Source organism: Anopheles marshallii, chromosome 2 (genome assembly GCF_943734725.1).
Source record: "Anopheles marshallii chromosome 2, idAnoMarsDA_429_01, whole genome shotgun sequence".
Lineage (NCBI taxonomy): Eukaryota > Metazoa > Arthropoda > Insecta > Diptera > Culicidae > Anopheles > Anopheles marshallii.
In genome coordinates, this window is record NC_071326.1 from 72625394 (window position 1) to 72644890 (window position 19497).

The window sequence follows — 19497 nt, forward strand, 5'->3', positions numbered from 1 at the left end:
CGATGCAAATCAGATCCAATGCCAATAAAATATCGGCCTCGTGAGGTGGTTCACCACCGTCGGTTGGTGACATTTCCCACCGGGACTCGAAACCAATAGCACTGACGCGCTGAAAATACTGGCCGACTCACGTCGCCCAACCGATGACCCCTTGTCGGCCGCTCCCACCACCTCATCACCACCACGACGAACTGGCAACGAAAATGTTCGAATTTCATTATGTAAAGTGACTACGGACTACATTGTGGCTGGCAAACGGCAGCTTACCGCCCGGGTTGTGGTGCTGCTTTGTCGACGGTTTTTGGAAGGATTCCTGTTTCATATTTCGTATTGATAAAACACCGATATCGGATAGCACGGTTTCGGGTAGCGTCGGTCTAAGCCGGTAAGTTAGTTGTACTGTCAGATTTTTTCCCAAATCCAATTGATCTCTGACCGGTTTGGATGGGGAATTCGTGCATTTATTGTAGGAACCTGATACCGAATGCAGCTCGTAGTGAAAATACTGCTAACCTATACTAAAAACAATCCACCCAACCCATTATGTGAGCATAAAGAGTGTCTGGGAATACAGTTCCTAACGTAATTATAGGATTGATTAACTTCTAATAATGAAAGACAACGTTGAAAAGAATGATATTTCCATAATATATGAAAAATACGTATAAGAGGATGGATGTGCAGTAGCCGCCGTTTGGAGAAGCAAAAACTAAATAAAGAATATTTTTTTAAGAAACAAATTTTAAAACGATGTTACAAATGTGTATTTATACACTCGTTTTGTTTGGTGTTCGAATATCACGGTGGATCTAACGAAATGTGCCTCAAACGTAGGCTAAATTCTCATCAAGCTCGTATAACTTTTTTCCACATCGATGACTGAGGTTTTAATACCTCCAAATTATGATGAAGATCCAAATTACTTACACTGATTATTTTACTGAAAAATTCCAAGTCTTTGGTATTTTGCATCGGGAGCCTAATAATCGGGTAGTCTAATAACATCCAGGCAGTATTTATCAGAGATTAGAAAGTTTCCCATTATTCTAGGAAAAATATAATATATTTGTATTCTTGACCAAGTTTTTAAATATTTAACGACCAAAACCAAAAATCGCTAATGACAAAGTGAAACAGCTTTCGATCTGACAAAAAAGTAGATATTCTGCGCTAAAACTGGATGAAGTTTAATATATTTTTAAATTTGATGAGTATGGATTATGTAATTTGTATTAGCATTTTGTTTCATATAAAAATGCATGTTATTGTTATGCAAAACACTGTATTATTTAATTCTGTCTTCGATTTTAATTTCTGACATTTTGCTCTGCTTATCCTGATTTTTCTGCTTTTGTTTTTGTTTGTTTTTATTTGTGCACACTCTTTCCTTTAATTAATTACCAAAAAAAAATATGTTAACAATAAAAACTGAAATTACCAATAAATTGATCCGCAAAATACACTCTGTGTCAACTGTTCGTTAACATGCGGTTTTTTCTTCAACAGCAGAAATATTATTACACCAAAATGTACTGAATTATTGGCCATATTGACTGCTGATGTTCCATCCTCAAAGCGACAAGGTGACTTTCGTGTACCGTTCACACAAACGATGCCCACAGTTTGCGCTACCGGTACCGATCCCAGCACCGAAAGGAAATCATCCCAGACCAGTCATGCGGCACTCATTTGGTAGTCTAATTCTGCTCAGCTCACGGACTGGTAAGATCAGTCCGCAGTCCGCCAGTTGAAGGGCTTCAATCGTGGCCTTTACCAACCGAGACCGGTTGCAAATTAGTGCGATGAGCGTTTTGAATTAGCCACCGAAGGGGGGCCATATATTCTGCCTGAAAGCCAGCTTTATTTGGCAGGAAGGTCCCGTCCAAAAGAATAAAGTCCTCACCATAAAAAAAACCCAAAACGAAGGTGAATGGCTTCGGTCTTGGCGAATTGTGGACATAATGAAACACGGGCCATTTTTGCACGTTTTTGGAAGATGAAATACACCTTCTTGTGTGGGGCTTCACATGGCGTAACATATTTCTATAAATCGATCCACAAATAGACGTTGGGATGAACGAACATTTACGGAAAGAAGTCTACTTCATCACACATCACAATTCTTAACATGAAAAAAAAGATAAAGATACGCTCATCTTTCATACAGCTGTCACAATAGTGCGATTAAACTTTTTCCTTCCAGATACTTCCGTCGTGGTAAAACTACTCTCCCGCCTGTTGATGATTTAAGACACATCATAAATCAAACCGTCCCTTTCGCATCAGCCAGCGCGAGAGAAGACTGATGAAACATTTTATCCAACATTTAACGTTATCCTCCCGGGGCCTAAAATGATTATAAATAGTAGTGGGACAGCAAAAACAAACAAAGAATACGCGCCTCTTGGTGTTGGGGAATTGGAGAACGCCTGGGAAGTGCCCAACAACAGGTTCTCACTTGCTTTTGTCTTTTCTCTAGTGCGCCAAGAGTGAAAAAAGGAAACAAAAAAAGCAACAATAAAAACTATGCATAACAAGTGGTCCCAACGAAGAGGAAACTATTCTGCGCGGTTCTAACAAATCTACATCTTCTACCCAAGAGAGAGAGAGAAAGAGAGAAAGAGCGTAATATCCACCCAGCGCAGTCGGAACTGAGGAAAAAAAAACCCCTTCGTCGGTTGTCAATCCAACAGAAACTATCCCATTCCAATACGTCTTTGCCTCGAAGGATGTGTTTATGATTTGTGAAACACAACACCAAACAAGAAAAAGGACGAAAACAAATCTAGCTCAAGTGCACAAGGACAAGGTTTAGGCCCGCTGTTGGGGCGCGTGAAGAAGCTTACCAAAGACGTTTTTTTGTTGCCACCGTCTCCTTTTGACGGCAAGCGAGGCATAACGGCAGCAGCAAAGAAAGTGGGTACCACAGCTCTCAAGGATACGGAGTGGAGAACGATTGTCTCCAGCGAGCCATTGTTGCAGAACAAAAACTTCCCGAGACAGCTTCCGGTGGCACACTGATGTGGGGAATGTGGGGTGGAGATTTTTTTTGTTACGCTCTTTGCATCACAGATTTGCTTCTCCAACAAATATTTGAATCATTTGACTCATTTATTCGCTTCCAGGGTTTTGATTTTTGCTGTCCATTTCCTTCGGCCATAAGTGGGCGTCTTTTCTTTTCTACTAATAAACATGTACCACAGTTTGAGCTTGAAGGATGTGTACGGTGGGTTTGTGATTCCTGGAACGTTGTTCCCATGCACAATTCAAGAAAAATCTTAGAAATCATCCCGCTGAGAACGGAATGGTTCAATTTCTGTGCTCAGCAACGCGTGAAGCTATTGCTTTCTGCACGCAACGCAACCACTGTGCACCGACACACAGCTTCCATACAGTTTCCTTGGACGACCTTCGGAAATGGACCAGGGGCGGGGGGGGGGGGGGTGCGCACACTACAACCACGGTGCCGTGATAGAGATGTACGTACGGCTGCCAAACCAATGGGAATTTATTTTCCGTTCATCCGTCACCAAAACATCACAGAACATCGAATGATGGCGAAGGAAAAGGGAAGAAGGGAAGAAGGGGAGGTAGGTAGGAGGACGAGAATATTGGAAGCAGTTTCGCTTCTGGTCCGTGTGCGAGTGTTTACCCAGCAGCATCGTTTCCATCGCGGTTTGCGCTTAATAAGCACTACGTGTAACACACATTGCCTACATTCGGGCGCTTTATGAGCCTGCAGCGTAAGCGATTCCGCAGCATCCAACCGTTTTTGTCATTAGCACTACACTGCGATACATAAATACTCGATGAGTGGTACAGTACTATAAAGGCAGGACAGCATCGCACCGAAGCGTTTGCAGCCTTTCGCTCGGGTGAGCTTTGTAGGATTTGCACGATTTTCCCACGCTTCCCGGGTTGGGCACGGTGTCCGCACGGTTGGAAACACATTCGGTCGGTTCGAGCTGGCCCTTTGCCCAAGTTCACTGCAGTCGGGCCACCCAATAAGGGCCACAGCCTTCGACGCTTCATCGAGCCACAACAAGCTTGCTTATTCGCGTACGCTCACACACTAATACACACACACACATACACGGTGGGAAACTTTTTGCACAGCAGTATACCGTTTGGCGAATGCCCGGGCCTCAAAATTCAAGGCCCGGCAGGATTATTACAAGTATCCTTCCATCTTTTTTCCTTGTGGGAAGCTTTCACTATGAAAATTTCCCCCCATTTATACGAACCAAAGCGCTACGCTATGCTTACGGGACTAGCAAAATAGGCCCTCGCCACACCGGGCCACACTAGCGCGGGCAGTTGCGGGTTTTTGCTGCTTATTATGTGACAAAAACACACAACGGTAACGGAAGCAAAAATTGACACCGATGATGATCCTCACCGAGGGAACACACTGCGTAAACTGAACACGGTCAAAACACCTTCCAGTGGGCAAACCACTGGGAGACCACCTTGTTTTCCGGGAGCAACTCACTTACAACGTTTCACTCGGGTTTTTTCTTACTCCTTGCTATTTCTTCACCACCAAACAAACTCAGCAGCAGCGATAGGATTTTTTTTCTCCGCGACTCTCAATCGTCTGTGGCGATGTGATGTGAAAATAAGGGAAAAGCTTCTCTTACAGAAGGGAAAGATTGTGCGAGAGCTTTCTCACACAATGGGCACTCACGGAACGGGGGAACTCACGTATGGCATTCATCTGAGAAAAAAAACGCCCGAACCTACTGTAGGATTGCTTTAAGGGATAATCCCTTGATATCCGCACTGGACAGAAACGGTTCGTCACGGCAACGGCTGCACCGAAGCCTACTGCGTAAGGTAACAACAGCCTCTCTCTCTCACACACTCTCCCACACGCACTGTCTCTCTGCGTGCTAGTAACTCACCGCGAAGTAGAGCCGCGAGTGTTCCAGTGCAGTACTAGAATTGCCTGCTCCGATGGCATCGAGCGCCCTCTCTTCTGGTAGTAGATCGCAGTTCGCTGTATACACCATCACTGCTAATCTACGCAATAACATACACTAACACTGTAAAAGAAACATGTGCAAAACACACACACCAATCCGAGGAACGGTGTGCGAAAATAATAATACAACCGCCACGTGATTGAGCGCTTGGATGACACAAAAAGGGGCACCCAAGCATGGGAAATGGGGGTTTTTTTTTCGTCCTCTGGCATGATAACTATGACGACAGCGGTAGTCGTAGTAGTATTGAGCAGTTGTGAACTCATGTGTGCGAAAAGAAGATGTTTTAGGGATAGAATAGTAGAATGCAGTACCGGATAGGATGTACTGCTAATGACACTGCATTTCAATAACCTTTCCTGATTAAAGATATATTTAGATAATAAATATTAGTGCAAAGAATTCTAACTTTAAATTGTTAATATTAAATGTTTAATATAAAATCCATGTAGTTTTTGAGCATTTAAAAAAAAATTTCTTTATAAAACTCACATATTGTTCGACAAAGTCCTCCGCACCATCATCTCACATCGCCCGGAGCTCGCCATTCTCAGAACTCCTTCTACGCTCTGTTATGATAGGGCACGTCATGGAATAAAATTATGCTCCAACAAGCAAAATTCAATAGCAAAAAAAAACAAAAACGAGAAAGAGAGAGAGAGGGATAGAAATTTGTGAGAGACAATGCAGAACCAAACTGTGACGTCAGCAACACGGTGAAACGTTTGTTATTTCAGTTTCAGTGCCGTTCTTCACCTCCAGTAAAACATCCTTTCCCTCCTTTGCACACTGTTGAATCATTATGCTTTGCAGTGCATGATGTGCAGGTGGCATGGTTTGTGGACAACAAAGCCAAAAACTAAAGCTTATTATATTCAACCCGGTGCTTGCTAATGAGTGCACGTTGCTAGAAGTGATGCTTGCTATTTAAAGTTTATCGGGCGTCACATAATGATCTTAGCTCGTGTACAATAATACTAGGTAGCATAATGAGCGAACTCTACCGTACCGGTCTTTATACGTTATTTTTATTCTTCAAATTCTTCACCTCCGCGCTTAGTTATGTCATGCAGTTGCGAAATTAAGACCTCCCGAAAGCTTCCAGTGAAATAACTCTTCTGCTTCAATTTCCCCGAAATCCATCACAAAACAACAGCCGGAAGATAAATGAATGTCTAAATTTCACAACACGGGGCTGATGATGTCCAACTTTCATCCCGAATGCCCGAGCATAAGAATAGCGTACCCCCGTCACCGGGTAACGAGAGTGTCTAAAAATAGTGAATGCTGTACTTTCGCTTCCTCCTTCGCCCGTACTGTCCCTTCCCCGATTAGGAAATGGAAAAGCTTAACGAACAACCACCATCCAATCCAGCATGTACACCGCCGCCCGGTAAATGTCCGCTGTTGCTTGCTCGTTAAGCTTTTTTTTTCCTACCCCCTTTATGGGATCCGTTGCTCTGCACCGAATGCTGAACCGGTAGTTCGTTCCGATTCATTTGCTACATAATTTAATGCTGCTATGATGAAACAGGCATCCATTGTCCGCGCGTGGTGGCTGTGGTTTAGAGATCTCAATCAACGGTCGGGGCGCTGTTTTCTCCATCGAATAAAATGTTAATTACTATGTCATGAGATTATTGGAAGGTAGTTGTAGTTACTGCTTAATGATGGTACAGTAGATCGTCCTTCTTTTATTATTATTTTGATTTATTAATTAAATTCTTTTCTATAATGCTGATTCTAATGGAGACGCCTAGTGGTTCATCGTGGCAAGCAAACTATTTATTATTTTATTTATTATTAACCTATTTCGGACCTATTATTAACTTTTTCACATTAATAACTAATTGGTTAAAATTATTTCATTTTATTAGAAACGCAAGCGCTTGAAGAATAGTATTTCAGATTTATTCCTTCGCACAAACCGGCAGCTAATTAAGAAAACAAACATTTCCTGCTTGCTGTTGTTTTAACTCCCGTCCCGTGTTTTGCTTTGTCTGAAATGCCAAGAATTAGTTTAATGCTTCAGTGCCCCTAACATGGCCAGGCAAAGCGTACCTTTCTATCAGCGGCGCTCGGAACAGCTCAGCTTCGTTTGCTCAGCAGTTAATTAGTATGAAATACGTACAGAAATTAATGACGAAAGCTTTTCCGCACGAGTGGCAGTGGGGGTGAGGCGTAATCCTTTCGCATTCACAAATTACTACTTCTGGTATAAACTTTTCCATTTAATCGCCTTCGGATTGGGCTCGGATAAAACATCTCCTTAAAGCGCTCCACTTCAAGCTTGTGTGGGGTTTTTTTTTGCCGTGTGTTTCATTGCGTAAAGCCGTGCAGTTCGAACTGCAGCAAATCGAAAATCCGCAAAACCGGACCGGTAACCCTCTTTTCGGCCGTCACCCATTACGGGGCAGCCCGGTGGACGCTCCGTACCGGCATATGTGTTGCGCTTCATCTGCAGAAGTCGTTTTGCCATGAAATATTATCTGCATCACCTTCGCACCTGCTCCCTGACGGCCGGCTCGGCATCGGTGTTGGTGCATCCGTATCCACCTAAGCGCATTGGAACGCTGTTCCATCAGGTCTGTTCTGCTTGTTGAACGGCCATAGATGCGTTTGCGTGTAAATTATTAGAACATCTGTTTAGAGCAAATTTAAATCATTATAATCCGTTGTCTGTTTTCCCCCACAATTTCCCTCACAACACGAGATCCTACACACATAAAAGCACTCAACGTCATACACAAAACCTGGCCTGGTGCATACGGAAATGGCCACCAGGCATTGGAAGCAAAACACACACACTTTGCCGACAAGATGTGACTGGTGACGTCAATTCAATCTCGGAAAAAAGTCAACGGTAGCTTCCACTGATGACTGTTTTCATTAAATTTCGTGCGATAGTCTCCGGTGTTGGAAGATTCGGTTGCAAAACGGCTTCGATTAGAGGAAACTCCTTGCATTAGCAATATGCTGCATGACGGTGGTTCATTCAGCACGAGGCTTGGTTCAACTGCTTTCGTTTGAAATTGGACGCTGGGACTTGCATCAACGTAAGCTTACAATACGGGCACATGCCAATTAATTATTTAGATTTCCTAATTGTCAGCATCAACAATTCCTGGGGGTTTCCTTTCAACAGCTTACAATTAAGGTTAATGAATTTGAGAGCATCACTTCATGCATCATTCGGCATAAAGCTTGAGGAAGCGAAAAATACTTTTCGAACATCTCATTGCATACCTTTCGGCGTACAAATCGTTGCTCGACGACTGCTCGAAATAATTATTTTTGGGGGTTTACCCTTATTTACCGATCTTTAATCTTTACTTTTAGCCTGTTTTTATCTAGTTTTAACAAATATTCCCTTTACAAAAATACACTCTCTGATATAATCCATATCTCGCACTGTTTAAAACTTGGAAGGAATTGAGAACCGGGGGAACACAAAAAAAAACACTCATTAATGCAATTAACGACACAATTTGTTCTCCCATTGTAAGGAGAAGACCGATAAAACCGAAAATCTAATTAAAGCTTTACAACTTCCGAAATGAGCCGTACTGGGTGTTCCGCATGTTGGTGGTGTGACCGAAGATATCGCAGTGCCAGAGAGAAAGCCGCCGGAGGGATCCGTGCGCCATCGAGCTTAATCAAATTATTTCAATTTAGATTCCCGACCACTTTTTCACTTACCACCGCGATCGACAAAACGGGCCCGTGTTTGCTGATACTAAAATATAAATAATGAATGAATTTATTTACTAACTACGAATTTAATCCCTTTCGGTAGAAAAAAACGTTCCCCCTTATAATGAAATGTCCGCATTATCTTTCCGCAGGTTCACGTGTGCCTGTAAAGCCCATCACTCACACGCCCAGGTATGCCCGAGGAGTGGTAGAAACCCCAAACGATTTACATCCGCAGCATCGCAGGAGGAGGTTAAACGACCGTGGGAAAAAGTCGAGCAGTAAGTGCTTCCCTTTCATCGATTTTCAACCCCCAAAAACACCCCCCGGGGTGCAACCGGTTGCCGGTTCACCGTCGCTCGGCCAAAAAGGCAAACACGCACAACAAAGATTCTGTGAGTGCCTTTTCCTGCAGCTTGCGATAAAATGTTAGTCGTCTGTGTGTATGGTTTTACGCATCTGGAATGTATTGTTTTTGGGATGCGGGTGTGCATCCCCCTTTACGCATTCCTACCCCACATTATCGTTCTGCTTCGCACTCGCTCACTCTGTACGCAGTCTCGGTTAGGGTATAACAAAAGCAAGCCTCCTTTTTCTTAACAGATGCCTCCCTCACCTTCCCTATCTACCGTATGTCACCAATACAATCGTGCACGGTAAGTTCAGAGGACACGTTCGACAACAGAGAGTCGACACGCAGATGGTACGTGCTCGGCAGCGTTCAAAAAGCTGTGACGTCATTCGGCAAAGCCTTCAAATCTCGCACCGCACTATTCCGGGGTGGCGAATGCGTATCAGCTTATCCGTCGAAAAGCCAACACTTTGGCCAACACCCGCATCAAAAAGAAAAAAAGCACATCAGACTGTTAGATTTTGCTCGAAATGATTTGTTTTCGCACAAGCGCTGGTGCGGGAAAACGGAGTTTATCCTGGCCACAGTCACGCTAACGATGATGCGGTGAAAACCTTCACCCTAACGTACCGAAATGGCCACAAAATAGCACATCGGCAGGAGGTGTATAATTCATGCAATTGTTTATTCCATTACTAGCCCGAAACGAAACGTGCTTAGCATAAAACGCATCACCGTAAAACCGTAGATGAACAAATTACATACCATTGATTGGAATGTCTTTTTTGCATCCTTTATTTGTGTGGTTAAAACGAATCAAAATACCGATATAAAAATTGAATGATTTTATATCATGTATCTCATAAAACTATAAGCCGTACAAAGGGACATTCTAGCAAAATGTACCATTTTTACCTAATGCTATCGATTTGCACGAAAGAAAACGTATCACGCTAAACGGTAGGCGTACATTAAAACATAATTAAATAATATTATACATGCATTCGGATTGTATCACGCAGCTATTATTCGAAACGAAGCTTGTTTGCGATTGTACACATTATGCTCGCATTTATTTAAATAGTATACTTATATATTTTCTTCATTCGTTCACCTTTTTTTGTCTTTTTTTGTCATCTACGATTTTTTATATAAATTCTCTAGGGATCAACACGAATTTCATTCCACCCTCCCTCCCCCACAACCCTTCCATCGCACTTGATCGATCTTACATTTGCATGCTTCGCCTAACTCACACACGTCACCACTCATCAGTGTAATGTTACATTCTTTCGAGCATTCTTTCTTCTGGCCATTGCCCTCGTTACAATGGTTAGCAATATCAAAAGGTATATTATAAAAAAAACACAGGAATCCACCAAACAAAACAAAGAACTGAGGCGCTTTAAAGTTTGGTTTTATCACTACGAAACGTATCTAACCAACACATCATGCGCCCACCACACCACGTTTGCTCTGCTTATCTGTTGTCCGTTCTTTTGCTGGACGTCGGTAACTTTGCTTTTACCTTAGTGTATTGTCTCCCCTCCCCCATTTGTGCCTCCCGACCGACCGGTCAAACATTATGCAGTTTCGAGCGAAATTTGAGCTGGTTTGATGAACAATTACGAAAGGGAACAACTACGGATGTTGAAAAAACTTTGACTTTGACTGTGGGATTTTTTCGTTTTTGTATTACTTTTCATTACCCATTTTTGTTTTGTTTCTGTATCATTTTTTAACACACAGCGTTCCAAAACTCTTATACACTATTGTAGCATGTATCGTTCTTGTTGCGCTCTCCTTGAGAACCATCACATCTAAACTTAACAAAAACAAACGGACCCACAATAAACAAGCTGGAGTTACACTTCATCGCTTCGCTCATCTCATAGATCTCGCTTCATCGTTCACCGAATACCACTCGTTTCACTATCGAAACAATCACTTTCCCCTGGTGTGAACACGCCATGGTGTAGAACGCAAATTTTTTTTAAAATGTTAAACCTTCGGGTTGGTTACTCCTTCCTCCCAGCAACAGCAGCAATCCCGTCCACATGCAAACTGGACTACACATTGCATTCCAATAAAAAAGCAGCCTTGAGTTACTCAAAGCTGTCCGTGCTTGCACTGTAACTAAAAGGAATCTGGACCAAAACATACCTTGCGCGCTTTGCTACAACACTGCATGAGATCCGCATCGTTCCTGTTTCGCTATTGCTTCTTCCTAAAATTCCTGAAGGATCCACCCACACACATATAACACACGTATAACACTCCCAAAACGATTGCTTTTACGTTCTGATCACTTTGTACGCTTGCTTCCTGTTGTCGCAGAGCACGCTAGCTTCGATTTGATCTTTTGTAGCTCTGTTGTTTCGTACACTATTTTCGACAGGCGATCAATTCTCGAGGTTCTCCATACCGCGTACGATGTCATCGATAGCGCTGTCTTCCGTGCCGGAACCGGTCAGGTCGGACAGCTCGTCCAGACACTTCTGCCGCTTGCGCACATTCCAGTGTAGACATTCGGCCAACGAATCAAACCAATCGGCGATCTGGTCCTGCGCGCATATACTTGGCACCGGGTAAATAGAGGTGGTGACGTGCAGACTGAAATATAAACCCGGCGCAGATATTAACAAATGGAAGGCTTGTACGCTGATGGCGTTATTTCCGACAGTTACCTGTCACCGTGCAGTAGCTCCTGGCGATTCCGACCATCAAACGACACCCAAGAACTGTTTCTACTGTCCGGCGATATTGCAATCTAAAAACAAACGGAAAGGATCAGTTGCAGATGCAGAAGGAACAAGTAACATTGTTCTCTGGTAAGAATTTATACCTTCAGTTCTACTCCTGCTGGCAGTACGATGGGTCGGAAGCTGAGGGAATGAGGACATATGGGCGTTACGAGAATAGCGGGCACTGATGGATGTATCATCGAGGCACCAGCGGCAGCCGAATAGGCCGTACTGCCGGTCGGTGTCGACACGATCAATCCGTCACCCTGTACCGATGTGATGTGCTTGCCGTCCAGAAACAGATCAATGTTGCTTAGGTAGGACGATAGTCCCCGATCGATGACAACTTCATTTAGCACCTGCAACGAAACATCAGCGTGGTGGTGTCAACGTTCCATCAAAGTGAGAAGGTTTCTGTCAGCTCTTACCAGTATGTTAGTCGACGGATCCTGAGACGATTTGAAGGTGGAGATCTCCTGCTCCGTTTTGTCCTTGCGCACGATAATACACCGCAGCCGGCTGCGCAACGTCAGTGCCGCATGGCCCTCGAGCACGTTCGTCACCTGCTCCTGGAAGTTGTCGAACTGGAACGGTGTGAGGAATCCAAGCGACCCCAGATGGAATGCCATTACGGGCGGGACGGACTTCTGGAACAGGAGCGACGCGTACAGCAGCGTACCATCGCCCCCGAGACAGATGATGAAATCGATCTTATCGGTCAGATCGTCACGCCCGTCCTTGAACGTGATCAGCTTGTCCTGCAGCTTGGTGAAGCGCTTGTCACCGGTCAGCAGCGCATCGTCCAGTATCGCGGCCTCCACCCACACGACCATGTGCTTCTCGTGGATTAACCACTCCACCAGCTGGACGAACGGTTGTAGCACCTTCGAGTCACGAACCTTCTTAATGACCAGCACCGCCAGGGGTGGTTTGTACCATGTTAACCGCTGGCTAGCCGGATCCTGAATTTGCCTGTAAATGGGAGAACAAGGAAAGAAACAGAAAAGATATTAGAAAGGTGATAATCTTTTGAGGTTTTGCGGATGGTAGGAGATTACTTACATCACCATCGCCGAGTTTTTCATAATCCGACCGCATGGTCCAAATTGTTGAAACGGTGACGGTGCATTCAAACTTCGTGTTCGCCTGAAAATATATTAAAGAACAAAATTTTAGATGAAAAGTGTTATATTACTGTTCATCTTTAAACAAGTTTATGAAATGCCAAAATGAAAATAGCAACATCTTAACAATTTTTAGAATGAAACGTATTTCTCTGAAGGAAGAATACTGTTTAAACAGATGGTTAACAGATAGCTCGACGCAAAATATTATTACTAGACAACAGTTCATCCAACCAAGATGCCTTATCGCGCCACCAACGCAAACTCATATCAGTTTGATTAATTGCGTGCTTCCTGTTCCTGTTTGGCAAACCGAACGAAGCCCTTTGTTACATTGTGCGGCAACTCCAAACATTGCTCTTATGTTGTTCACGGACACACGAACGCCAGGTGTAATAAAGAACCACCTTCACAACATCCATTCCCCTACTGGGAGCGTACGAATTACGCCAACATCAACGAAAATTACCAGAATTTAATTTCATTGCTAGAACATAAAAACAATGATGGGATCTCTCACATAGTTTATGAAACATAACATAATTATGAATTGTAATTTAACGAAACAAAAATACAAACATCGTAAAAAATAATATTCACAATCAACGTACGTATGAAAAGATTCAATTAAGACAACCATAATTGCAAAAGACAGCAAGACGGTAAATTAAATCAAAGAAACTTTAATTGAAGTTAATTATAATTGTTGTTGTGCCCCTTATCGTTGCAAACAACCCTGACCAACCGCAAACACATCGAACAGCTCATGCTCTCTCGCTCTCCTTCCTCCTTTGTCTTGCTCGCTACCCACAGCAAAAATAACCTCTCACCACTGCTGGCCCATCGCACACTCACGCAACTTTGGTCGTATCCGCAACTCTAAAGCACCCACATTGGTGCACAACACAACTCCGGGCCACCTTCAGACCGAGGGGTCATTATTTTACCTCATATCGAAACGATTAGTGAAATTGTCAGGGCGGACAAGTTTTGCCTTACCCATCGCTCGCTCGCTCGTTCACTCTCGTACGATCACACCCAGCCCCCATTACTATCAGCTTTTTACACGTTATGAACCATCCTCTTCACTCGTATCCTTTCACGCTAGTGGTACGATCAGCTCACGATCATCTTCTCGCATCTTTCTACCCATTCATGCAGAGGAGGATAGAAAAAAAAAACGGGGCGAATCACGAATAAACCTTCCGGCCACATCTGGCCAAGTTTTTCCCCCTCTTCTTCAATTCTCTCGTTATCGTTTCCTCGTTTCACCGCTGTGAGACGGACAGGTCAGACGTTTATACGGATGGGAAATCAGAATAAAACAAAAAATAAAAATCCGTCCCTCAATCCGTTTAAGCGCCTCAACTCTTGGAACGTCAACGAACGACACGTTAACGCGTTTTTTTTCTCTTCTCTCCCTCTTCGTAGTACGCTGAGGATACGAACACTCCAGCATAAAGTCGTGTGTGACTCCACACGGTTTTGCGTCATAGCCTTGTAAGCAGCACCTTGTCGCGTTTCGCGTGCCCTTAGACGCACACCTCACCGTAACAGGCACGGGTTCTTTAGAACGTACGCCTGACGTAATAGCGACACCTTCCTGATCTTCGATCTTCGCACAGCCACCAAAAAAGGCATCTACTCGAGAGTTACAGAGCCCTGAGAAGCCATCCTTGGAAAAGGGTCATCATCATACACTGACGACTGTGTGTGTGTGTGTTGTTTGTTGAAGCTCGGACAAACTCCATCGAACTGACCTCTTGGGGCGCCAAAGGAGTAACTGATCCTCATCCGCTTGAATGTCGTCCTCGGTCGATGGTGAATAACCAGTGGCACTACCATTAGCGTAGCTAGCAGTACCGGTAGCACCTTCCTTGGACGAAAAGCCATTATGCTGGCGATGATTGTATTGCTGCTGGCCACTGTACACATGGTGGTGATTGTGATGATTCGGATGATGATGAAGAGCCGCCAGTGGATGGTTGAACCGCACCAAATCGGCCATAAAGTCATCATTTTCGTGCATCTCAGCCATAGTGTAGCAGGCACGTTCCTTTCTTCCGCACTACTGCAACAACCGGGGTGTTTGTATGTGGACGGAACACGATCAATACTATATTCGCACACCCGATCTAGCGACGGCCGTTATCCATCGGATGTAAAAACCAATAAAATCTACCGAAATCACTCACTAGCTCGACATGCGTTTTGTGGCACAAACCGGACAAAACTGAACCCCCAGCTAAGAGAACCCATGCACTTCGACACCTCAACTCGCGTGTCTCCTCGCGCGACTACTGACGCACGATCGCACATGCGCTCGTTCGAAGCACCATTCGGTGAAGGATCAAAAAACGCTGAAACAAGTAATCAGCACACGGTCAACACACTAGCGACAGGGGTGTACGATCGCACACGCACACCAATGGACGGCGAGATGATGCTGGGACCTGTGCTCTGTTGCTTTCCAGCAGGTGTGTCACGGATGGACACTGTCGGCCGGTACTATATGTACCCTCCTCGGGTGTTCAAATATTGTTGCCAATTTTTTCCGCAACGTCACTCTCTTGAGTGGTGTCAATAAATATAAAATGTTTGCCTTATAATAAATGACGTTCTACGTCGAAAAAGTTATAATGATTGGCTAGCGTAGGCGTTAGTACAATACATTTACCATCGTTTTGTAAAACAAAATACACAAACAGCGGCCCGCCGTCGTGCCGTCTGGAAGAGCAGGGCCCCGACAACTGGACAGGTTAATTTAATTGTAGACGTGACTGCATCTGTGTTCGTACGGCGAACGATCGATCGTACATAATTTAATCGGACCCGTGTCGCGCGTGTACCACCGGACGACGAGAAGACGACGATCGGGTAAAGGGGTGGCGGGGGGGGGCACACTACTGTCAGGGACGACCGGACTCGAAAAGATGCTGTGCCGCACACTACAGGGTGGTTCTTATCTCCGTTAAAGAAATTAAAGAACACACCTAATTTAATAACAAAACCCTGTTTTTCCTTCAAACTGTTTTAAACACATTTTTGTTGCTTTGTTTATCTATAAATTGAAAAAAATGTTTTACAAAAATTTCTCACTTTTCTATCGACCTCCCTGTAATTTATATACACATTTATCGATGCGAATCATTACTTGTCTTAGTATGGACGAGCGAACGAGGCTACGGACCAACCTCCACAGACAACGTACCGAGGGACAGACTTTCCCTTTTTTTTGCGTTTTGAAGTACATTCGCACAAGAAGTTCACCACCTTGAACAACCCGACAGAATAAGCTTTATTCTGTGTTTGGATAGGAGAAGTTTTCAATAGTACAACTGTTTTATCAAGCTTAACTTACAGCACAATAACTCACTAACACTGTACACTTCATATTCCATACATCAACAATGCGTGTTGAAGTTGTGCTGATAAATTAACCATTATTTACAACCATTACCAGCAATAACGATTGTCCATTACCAAACACGCAACACATTCCATTACGCTACGGTAGGCAAGAAGAAACCAAAAAACAACACTTCACATCGCACAAACTGATCGTTGAGAGAGTGTCAAGTCATGCCCTCTGCCTACCGTTGGGCGAATGTCATACGAATTAAATTAGGGTTCGTGGCAAGGCGATGAGACATTTTTTTCGAAAGTAAACAAGGCAGAGCTTTGAATGCACCTTGATTTTTTTTCCATTAAAGAAAGTCCACGATCGAATAAAATCTGTTAATGTTACCTAAAATGATTCCATGTTGTATCGAGGAATAGCTTTACGCACTAGGCAGTAATTCAACACATCATCTACACAACGAGCACCAACTAGAACTATTACTAAAGTACAGCCGGAACCTTCTATTTGTACCTGTAACAGATTTAGCGAACATCTCCAGAAGAAAATACAAAAACCCCGCCTGACAATGCAGGAAAATCCTCACCACACAGCATGACGCCGCTTGTAAACTGTCATGGTAAGATAAGATTTCGCATTTCGATATCGCGTTTTGATGAGAACTGGTTGCTCATTGTTTCAAATCATTTCAGCTACGCACGTCTACAGATGCTAGTCATCTCTTGCTTTGACGGCATGGAAAATGGAAACTTCCTGACGAATCACAGATAAACCCAGAACCTGAGTAAACCTCACGAAAAATCCTTGCCGCCGTAAAGAAAACAAAAAAAACGGTCGCAATAACACTCACTCTGGAATGGTGGTCAAATGTGGAACTGGCACAACTCGGGCACGGAGTTGGCACCAACCTTATCGATACGATAAACCGTGCGCGACTAAACCGATAGGTGGTGGACGTCAGTTTGGAATTGGCCTTAAAAAAAAAGACGTTACATACAGTACCGTAAACATGCGTCGGTACCATCGATCTCATTATCAATTCCCCCCTCTTTGTTGTGATCGCTACCTTTCCAGAATTTGCTGGGTACATCCACCTTCAGCGTAGAGCGGTAGTGGCGAAACGACACCAACGAAATCACAACCCTTCTGTGTTTACTTCTGTCCGAACTGGAATTAATCCATAGACCTAGAGGCTCCTTAGGTCAAACATGCGGTTGGAACTATCTAGTTGATAAGATTGCGCAACAGGATGGGCTCTTTCGATGTGACAAATGACACATTCGGAATATCCGAGCATCTGCTGGAAGCGATCAAGTTCCAGGAAGCGAAGGGTAACAAGCGTTTGAATAGAAAGCTTTACGGAACTGTTGTGCAGCGTTCAGATGTCTAGACATCTTCGCCATTCGTCGTTCAACGTAACGATCTTCCTAGCAAGTGTGTTGTATGCAACATCACTACTGAACGATCGTCAAGTCGGGTGTAAGATTAGGTTGAGTAGTGCGCAACCACTTACGGCCATGTACCGGACCTTCTTCGGCGAGTGTCGGACGAGAAGTAGCCATCGTCGTGCAGGTGGTCGTCATCACTCCACTCGACGTGCTTGCCGCCTCCTCCGGCACTGCTGCTGCTGCCGCCTCCATGTTGCTGATGATGGTGATAGTTGGATGCCGTCGAGCTGCTGCTGGACATGCTGTTGCTACTTCTTATCCTAGGGCGTATCACATGACCGTTAAAGTTGTACTGCTGCTGCAGTAACTGTTGTTGATGGAACGGTCGTTCCATCGCGGTAGGCTGCGGCTCCAACGAAGCTCCCTTCTTATGCGAGGCGCCAGTAGACGAAACGCTGGATTCTTGCGCAGTACGTTCCACCACGTTATTGTTCACCATATCACTAGTTCTTGGGTGCGTTTCGAGACGTGGCACCGTACCGTCCACAGTGTTGCGGCCTGTAGACGCCCTGGCGGCTCGGACGTTTGCCCGTTCACGATCACCAAACATTGCCGGTGACGGCGATGCGGTTGATGACGGCACTGGTAGCGATTGTTCCCGACGCTGTTCCGCACCGTGCGTCCACATTGCCGAGAGCCGATATTGTACGCGCTCTTCGAGGCGTGACTTGTGTAACGTTGCGAGATCCACATCGGAAAGGTAGGCCATAACTGTGTTGGAGCCTCTGTGTTTTTTTTTGTTGTTGCTCTCGTCTTGTTTTGGCAAAGCAGAGGTTACTACAGATAGCACCGCACACCACACACCGGCAACTAAGTTAAGCACCACCACAAAAGCTCCCTTTCACGCAATAGCTGCTTCGATTCTAGTCGATCACTTTGATTCGCGCTTACGGCACCACTCACACTTCATATCGGCAAATGCGCAAGCACACACACACACACACGAACACGCCTAAACCGTGGCCTTTGGTTTGGGGCATAATAGCGGCGGGATTAACCTGTGCCGTGCGTTTGTAAATAGAATTCGCAAACAAAAGAACGCACACTCACACACACACACCGTCAGTGTCCAGGCCGCTGCCTTTATAAAGGGCAACCAAATGCCTTATTAATTCTTGGAGTGTTTTTTACCACAGGGAGGAACACCACCGCCAAAGGTACGCTCACTGAAATCGGAATGAGATACACCTGGAGTTAGGCAAGAGTGCACTGGGAAACTTCAACGCCACCGCTGAACACACACAAGCAATCTTCCGAATGTTAAGTTATTGGCACAATAAGATCACGTCGGCCACGACAGATTAGTGCATCTTGCCCAGTGATGAGCTGATTGCCAACTGAACAGAACACTCGCTAAACAAAGCAATCGTATTGCACGCGTTACGTCACCAAGTCAGAAGTTGTTATCACCTCTGTCCCCTCCATTTTGCCCACAGCGCAATACGTCCAGGGAAATAACCCCAGCTCACTACAAAGCAAAGCACTGATAAGAGTGACGTTGTCTACGTAGTGCCTCTGGGGTGACGGAAATCGCTTGCCTGTGTGTCTGATTGACGACACACTGTCAAGCACCACTCGTCTCGTCAGTGTCTCATCGTTTATCTTGAGAGTTTACAACCGACTCGGAACCTTTCTCCAATTTTCACCACTCATTAAAAACAGATCCCCCTCGTCACGCTGACTTTTAGGATTGCGGTGCAAGGTGTAACCTTCCTATCGGTTAATCAAATCACGCGCACATGGCGCACAACGGGGAAGATAACCTACAACTGCAAGACCTGGAGTGTGTA

The 19497-nt window shown here is 44.5% G+C and overlaps 1 protein-coding gene across 1 annotated transcript; it reads right to left on the reverse strand.

Moving 5' to 3' along the window:
- Window positions 1-11432: 11432 nt before the first annotated feature.
- On the reverse strand, window positions 11433-18416 carry LOC128710100 (NAD kinase-like). The gene is made up of 6 exons (XM_053805140.1): window positions 17773-18416; window positions 12837-12920; window positions 12203-12746; window positions 11876-12133; window positions 11718-11800; window positions 11433-11643 (listed from the first exon to the last, which is right to left on the reverse strand). Exons 1-6 carry the CDS (start codon window positions 18414-18416, stop codon window positions 11433-11435), a joined length of 1824 nt encoding a protein of 607 aa, XP_053661115.1.
- Window positions 18417-19497: the final 1081 nt, after the last annotated feature.